The following is a 7744-nucleotide window of genomic DNA, read 5'->3' on the forward strand; positions in this document are numbered from 1 at the left end:
TCCAAAACTAACGACTAAACCTACATATTCTTGTATAGTAAAGGGACCAAAACTATAATTACTCTTAAAAAAGGGTACGAAAGGCTAGAGACTAGAGACTAGAAAGCAGGGACAAATAGGTAACTCAGATTGCATTTATATCATCGTTTAGAATCTCTCTCTCTCTCTCTCTCTCTCTCTCTCTCTCTCTCTCTCTCTCTCTCTCTCTCTCTCTCTCTCTCTCTCTCTCTCTCTCTCTCTCTCTCTCTCTCTCTCTCTCTCTCTCTCTCTCTCTCTCTCTCACGAAGTGTAGCAACTAACAAACTCCGGTTTTCAAATCGGAAGGTCAAAATACGCTTCTGTTCAAGTCGGACGGCGGAGAATGCACCATACTCTTTCTCTCTCTTTCACACCCACACACACATACACTCATTCAGACTCATAATTAACACGTACTAATATATATGCATATACAAATATACACGCACAGAGGGACGAATGACGTCGTCAACATTCTGGTAATGGTTTTCACTCTTCTTCAATAAGCTTAATTTGTGCGTGTTTGTGTTGATTGAGTCCACTGTTTGTTAATTACATATTGGATGGGATCTAGAAGATGTTGAAGATCGGATCAGGAGTTTTTTTTCACAATATCTTCTCGTATATATAGCTTCTAACAAGGTACATGAATGATGAATCTCACGCTGGATTAGAATATATATTACATATTTGATATGCAACTCATTAATTAAACAATCGTTTCCTTTGATTTACATTTTGTGAATTCTGGTAAGGAAGGAAAATATTAGTGTGATCAATCGTCGTCTATGAGGTTTTTGGAGAGAAATTAATCGATTCGAACGTATTTTTTTCAATATTTGTTTGATTCTGCTGATCTGCTTTCCTTTTTTTTTTTTTTTGTATTTAATTTGTTTCGAAGAATTGGATCTAAAACGATCGATATACGAGCAGTTTCTAGCTTTCGAAGTTTTCGGTTGCTTTCTCTTGTTTTCGTTTTATGAGTTTTTTGATCATTGTTGATTCACAGAAAATCAAGTTTCATGGTGTATTTCGAGTTTTCCTTCTTCGTGTGTACGCATCGTTCTGGAAATATTCAAAATTATCATCTTAGTAAATTCAACTGTACCAAATTTTATTAAATAAATCCTGTCATTTGACTTAGAATCGCTGGTTTCGATACACAAAATTTTGCTTTAATTGCACCACCTGCTTCTCCAAAATCGGTAAACGAACCTTCGCTGAATGCGATGTTATAATTATTCATTCATTTGTACTAATCAATTCTCAACATTATCGATCACATGAATCATTAATTCAACTCCTTTTGTGAATGAAACCCTAACATGCAGTTCCAAAGGTGAAGAAGAAGAAGAAGAATTGAAGAAGAAGGAGATCTAAAATGTCGTCCTCAAATTCTCCATGCGCAGCTTGCAAGTTCTTACGCCGTAAATGCACACAGGAATGCGTGTTTGCGCCATACTTCCCACCTGATCACCCTCAAAAATTCGCAAACGTACACAAAGTCTTCGGAGCAAGTAACGTCGCCAAAATCCTCAACGAACTCAACACAACTCAACGAGAAGACGCCGTTAATTCATTAGCTTATGAAGCCGAAGCAAGGTTACGAGATCCGGTGTACGGATGCGTCGGATTAATCTCTGTTCTTCAACACCGATTAAAACAAGTTCAATCGGATCTACACAACGCTAAACTCGAATTATCTAATTACATCGGCCCTTCCGCTATGTTACCAATCTTAAATCCAGGTTTCATCCCGCAAATCGGAAACATGCCGACGTCATCATCGGTGCCGGTGTTGCCCTACAACATGCAGCCGATTTTCCGAGACGCTCAGCCGCAGCACCACCAGCAAATACTTGAAGCTCAGCAACAGCAACTGGTGGCGGTTGTTAATTCTAGAGAACAACAGGAAATGTTAAGGAGTTATGAGCAACAGCAACAACAGCAGCACCAACCACCACCACCGCCACCGCCGCCGCCGTCGTTACAGCAGCAGCAACCGGGTGAGCTAGTAAGGTTTAGCGGCGGATTTGATGCCGGTTCAGGTGGTGGTGGGTTTAGCCCGATGACAGCTCAGGCAGCTATGTCAACTTTAGCGTTAGGTAATTCTTATGTGAATAACAACATGTACCAGATCCAACACCAACAGCCGCCGCAAGAACATCACCACCACCAGCTCCACGTTCAACCGCATCAGCTTTTGCTGCCACAGGAAGCTCAGCAACCGCCGTTGGTGGTGCAGAGAGCTGCCAAGGAGGAGGATAGGAGCATTGCTCCGTCGTGTTGAATTTGGTCATTTACTCCGGCGCCATCTTCTGCTATTCTTTAAATATAATTTTTTTATTCCGGGTACGTGCCCCTATATGCTTCTCCTTCTATTTACATAATTGTTAATTTAATGTTTTTTCTTATATTATATGCATGTACATAAAATTCCTTTTGTCTATATTTAAAACAATTTATCAACAAAAAGAAATTTATAATATGCACTGAATTGGATATCATCAAGTAACATTATCATTGACTAACTAATTCAAAAACTAACTAATTAATTCATAGCCGGTTAGTTTATTATAATTTAACAAATTGAAAGAGAGTATGAAAAATAATAAAAATAATAAAAAAATTATTTATTTGAAAGAATATTATCATTTTCACATTTCAGTTAATAAAATATAAAGGTTCTTCAAACACATTTGCAAAAATCATTCAAAAATTGAGTTTCCCAGATGCGTCACAATCACGCTAATCATAACTTCTACCCCCTTCAACTTTAACTTTCTACACTTTGCTGCCTTTCTTTCAATTCAATTTTTGGGAGTTGAGAAATTTACTAAAAACACCATATTTTCTTCTATGATTGACACTGATTTTGATTAGTCAATAGTCACTAACATAGAGATGAAAAATATAAAAGAATATAAAAGAAACTTTAGATGTATAATTAAAAACTAACTTTTAAATGTATATTTAAAAAAAAAAATCACATAAAAAGCTCAAGTGGTTTATCAATACACTATATTAAATATTTCTTCTAAGTTAATTTATTAATTATTTTAGAAAATGTCAATTGGAAAGGAGATAAAAAAAATTGGAAGGGGCCTATTTTTTTCTTCTCAAAATGCAAAAAGAAGAATTTTATTCTATATTCTTCCAAAGATATTATCAATTACGTATTGAGATCAATAGTACGTTAAGTTGTCTTATCTTATATCGAATCTTACATAAATTTAGTCAAATATTTTGACAAAGTCTTTACTACTTATAAAAATAACGTCATACTAGTTTATAAACTTCATAAATTATGTCTAATTTTGGTATTTTATATTCATGCAGTAAATGTGTGTTTCATACTAGTTTATAAAATTTCAAAAATTATGTCTAATCTTTGTATTTTGTTCTATTTTAAATGAGTTAATATGATCAACATCAACTAAATGTAAAGATGTTTGTTTCATGATTATAGAAGGATCACATAGTATCTTTGGTAAAAGAAGTTAAAACTTAAAATTAAAACTTTTAGTCTTTATTTGTATAAAAGTATTTAATAAAAATAGTTATAAATTCTTGACATATTTAAAATAATATAAAACATACAATCAAAAGCTAAAAGTTAACTATTATAAAAGAAATACTATTTAAAAGTAACCACCATGGTTATTTGTAAGCATCATTTAAAATATTTAAGTAATTGTAACTTTTATATATATATATATATATATATATATATATATATATATATATATATATATATATATATATATATATATATATATATATATATATATATATATATATATATATATATATATATATATATATATATATATATATATATATAAGTTAGAAGAGAAGAAAGGTCAACATAAGCTTTTGCTTTACTTTTACATAACAAAAGAGAGTTGTCTTACGTATAGAAAGGTGGGTATGAATATACCTTAACAAGTTACAAGCCATCTTCATTCTTTAGTCATATTCAATTCTTTATGCTCTTGTTATTTCGCTTATTTTACAAATCTTTGTTTTTATTATCTTTGCAAACAATTGTATCAATCATTTTTTCGTATTATTTTTATTTTGCAGTTTATTCCATGGTCGTCAAAAGTCAATGAAGAGGAAAAAGAGAGACGTACATCTTAGATTTGTGAAAAACAAAATTAACATGTAATTTTTTTATTTTATTTCTTTATTTTTTTTGAGATTTTTTTAAAGGTTGTTAAGTTATTTAACAAGAGAGGGTTTATTTGCCCCTCGTTAATAGACCCTATTGTGGAGCATTTCCATTTGGGGTAGAAACGAAGGAGATTAGGAGGAATTAGAGGTATTGATTTCAAACTATTTAAAACGGTGGGTTGTATCGGACATTCTATACCTATTATGTTAAATAAGCACATGAATTATGTTAAATAAATTCAAAAAATTTAAAGGGAAAAGGTAATTATTTTATAAATGTACCCTTTTTAATATAATAAAAACATATTAGTTATTTGTTTAATTTAGAAAAATGAAAAAAAGGTGGATCAATCATGCTTCTTTTGAACCATATTGAAACACAAAATGCTTGTTTTGTGTAAGACTCGTAGATACTGATTGGGTGTATGTGTTCGAAACGTTCAATTGGATCTGAGCGTTACTATAATTGAGAATGAAAACATTCGTATTTATTAGTGGAATGTTTTTCATATTTATTGTTGTATATATCCAAAATGGAAAAGCGGTATTATACGAACAATAAACAATCCTTTTAAAGAGGTGGGATTAGGCTAAAAAACAAAAAAACGTTGTTACCAAATATGATAGTGGTAACGGGAAGTAATGCGAAAGCCTTTAACATGTAAGAACGGGAGGGAGAGGCGGTGTTCATTGGCGTTATCACGTGTTATGAGGCACAATAACGGGAGTGGGCAACATTTTAATAAATGAAAGTTTTTTTGCCACATGTCAATATCTCATGATTTTCGACACTTGTCATTTTGTGGTATTTTTGAATAAATGTTTTTTCCATTTGTCATTTTCTCATTTTTTATCTTTCTTATTAACTAGGTGTGAGACCCATGTATTACATGGGTTTAATTAAAAAAAATTAAATATTAAATTTTAACAATTTAAAAAGTTTTAATTTATAAGAAAAATGAGAAAAATTTTGAATTATTAAAATTAATGTGACTTTAATGTATTTAATACATTACATATATAAACTTTTTCTAATAAATACTTTACATATATATTATCTTAAATATTAAATGTAGAATTTTAATTTAATAAATGAAAAATACAATAAAATGACAAGTGGAAAATAGAAAATTTAAAAATTCTAGAAAATGTCATGTGTCCAAATGAAGGAGAAGAAGACATGTGGCAAAAAACCTTCATTTATTAGAGTAGATTAGCATATCATATTTACACATTAATTAATAATTGTTTTAATTTAAAATAACCAATAAATTACAATATTACAACTCATATAGTATTTAATATGTTTCTTTAAATTCAAATTTTAAATTTTAAATTTAAATAAATTTTTGTTTAAACCTTCATATTTATTTATTTATTTGTTTTATCCAATCCGTATAACATTCGGGTCTCACAACTAATAGGATTCATACAAGCTTAATCCACAATTCCATTTTCTAAACATTGAAATTCACATCAAATTTCAATTCCATTTTCTAAACATTAAAATTCACATCAAATTTCCTTAATTAACACAAAAATAAAAAGACCAAAAACCAAAAATATTCTGCCATAAAAACAAAATAAAACAAAAATAAAACAAGGGAAATGAGCTCAAGTTGGAGGAAATTAAAAGTGGGGCTCTAAATAGAGGATTCGGCAATGATAGATAGGGCCATTTTCGATGATCTCTATTCATGGGCCTCCAAGAAGCTCCTAATGGATCAAATGTTGCGCCCATTTTAAGGTGTTCTTTTTATTATTATTATTATTATTATTATTATTATTATTATTATTATTATTATTATTATTTTTTAATTTAGTTTGTTTTTCTCTTATTTATCCATAGCAAAATTAAGTATTTAATATACTTAGCATCATTCTTTTTGGAACTATGCCATCGTCACTAGGGATGACAGAAAACCTCATACCTAACGGGAACCCGAAACCCACACCGGTTTTGACTGGGGAATCCCTAAGTTGACCGGGGATGGGGACGGGGATGGAGAATCCCCGAATAAAAAAAGTGGGGATGGGGATGGGGATGGGGATACCCTTAATCCCCGACCTTAGACCCGCCCCCGACATATATTCATATATAAAAATAATACAGAACATATATTTATAGTACAATTTATAATACATAAAATTTGATCTAAGTAACCTAACTCATTAATAAATACTTGGTTGAAATTATATTTTTACTTTTTCTTTTATCTAATTTAAACTCGTGTATATTTCTTTTTCCTCTTTGGTTGATCTATTTTACCTAAAATATCAATCTGATATTTTTTTTCTACTTGATTTTTTATGTATGTATTTAAATTTGGTAGAAAATTTATTTATCTTTTTTATGCAATTTATGAGTACGTATATATTTTATAAAATCTTTAAACTTATGCTGGTAAAATTGAAATTTAGAGTTTTTTCTTACGTAAAAGTTTGCATGTTAAAAGAGAAATAGAAATCCTCGTTTCCCCGTTGGGGATCCCCAGTCTCCGTTGGGGGTGGGGATAGGGGTTTATTTATATTCCCCGATGGGGATGGGGATGGAGATGGGAATTGGATTGAGGATTCAGGGATGGGGATGAGGATTGGGGTCCCCTGTGTTCCCCGTCCCCATTGCCATCTCTACTCGTCACCACCACATACCTTTTAAACATTCTCCCATTTCACATCATTGGAAAAAATCCTCAACCGAAATTATATATCTTGATAGACCCATACACACTCATCTATGGACCTTTGGATGTCTTTGTTATTCCAGCACAAAGAGTGATTTCTAATGGATTGCACTCTGGCAGGTAAATCAAGAAATAGAGTAGCCAAGTTGGTGGAAAGATGAAGCACTATGGTGGATGCGAATTAGATCACTAACATGAAAAACCATCAGTCACTTGGAAATTTTTTAGAGACAAATTCCATGAAACCAGGCCGGATCGTCCCGCTTTCATCAATCCAAATATTATGCAGATTTCAGAAAGGGATAAGAATATTTTAGAGGTTCCTTTCAATCTCAATGAAATTAAAGAGGCAATTTGGAATTGCGGAGGTGAAAAGGCCCCTGGACCCATAAAACATTATTGGGCTTTGATGCAAGATGATATCATGAGATTCGTTAAACATTTCGAAGAATTTGATTGTCTATCTAGGGGAAGCAACTTGTATTTTATTAGTCTTCTTCCTAAAACAAAGACCCTCTTTCTCTTAATGAGTTCCGCCCCATCAATCTCATAGGATGTTCTAACAAGATTATTGTTAAATCTCTCGCTTCATGCTTAAAACGAGTTATTGGTTCAATTATCGGAGAGACAGAATCTGCCTTCATTGAGGGTAGAAATATCTTAAATGACCCAATGATAATTAATGAAGTGTGTAATTGGTCAAAGAAGGCGAAACAAAAACTTTTCTTATTTAAAGGTGATTTCGATAAAGCTTTTGATTCCATAAATTGAAACAATATCGATCCGGTGATGGCACAAATGGGTTTTGGTGAGAAATGACGCTTCAAGATTAAAGGATGTATCCCGTCTTCCAGGGCTTCATTTCT

At 31.8% G+C, this 7744-nt stretch overlaps 1 protein-coding gene across 2 annotated transcripts; it reads left to right on the plus strand.

Annotated features, from left to right (window-relative positions):
• Positions 1-228: 228 nt before the first annotated feature.
• On the plus strand, positions 229-4412 carry LOC111881725 (LOB domain-containing protein 36). Of its 2 annotated transcripts, none has more exons than XM_023878112.3 (4): positions 229-497; positions 593-660; positions 1350-2370; positions 4105-4412. In XM_023878112.3, the coding sequence occupies exon 3, from the start codon at positions 1400-1402 to the stop codon at positions 2306-2308; it is 909 nt and encodes a 302-aa protein (XP_023733880.1). In that variant the 5' UTR covers positions 229-497; positions 593-660; positions 1350-1399; the 3' UTR covers positions 2309-2370; positions 4105-4412. The 2 variants fall into 2 exon arrangements, with proteins under 2 accessions (XP_023733880.1, XP_023733881.1); XM_023878113.3 differs by having other exon boundaries at positions 596-660.
• Positions 4413-7744: the final 3332 nt, after the last annotated feature.

Source organism: Lactuca sativa, chromosome 3, assembly GCF_002870075.4.
Source record: "Lactuca sativa cultivar Salinas chromosome 3, Lsat_Salinas_v11, whole genome shotgun sequence".
In the NCBI taxonomy this organism is placed as follows: domain Eukaryota; kingdom Viridiplantae; phylum Streptophyta; class Magnoliopsida; order Asterales; family Asteraceae; genus Lactuca; species Lactuca sativa.

What these genes read in the sequence shown, in the direction of transcription:
- LOC111881725 (XM_023878112.3), top strand. Translation starts at nt 1,400, where the DNA reads ATGTCGTCCTCAAATTCTCCATGCGCAGCTTGCAAGTTCTTACGCCGT.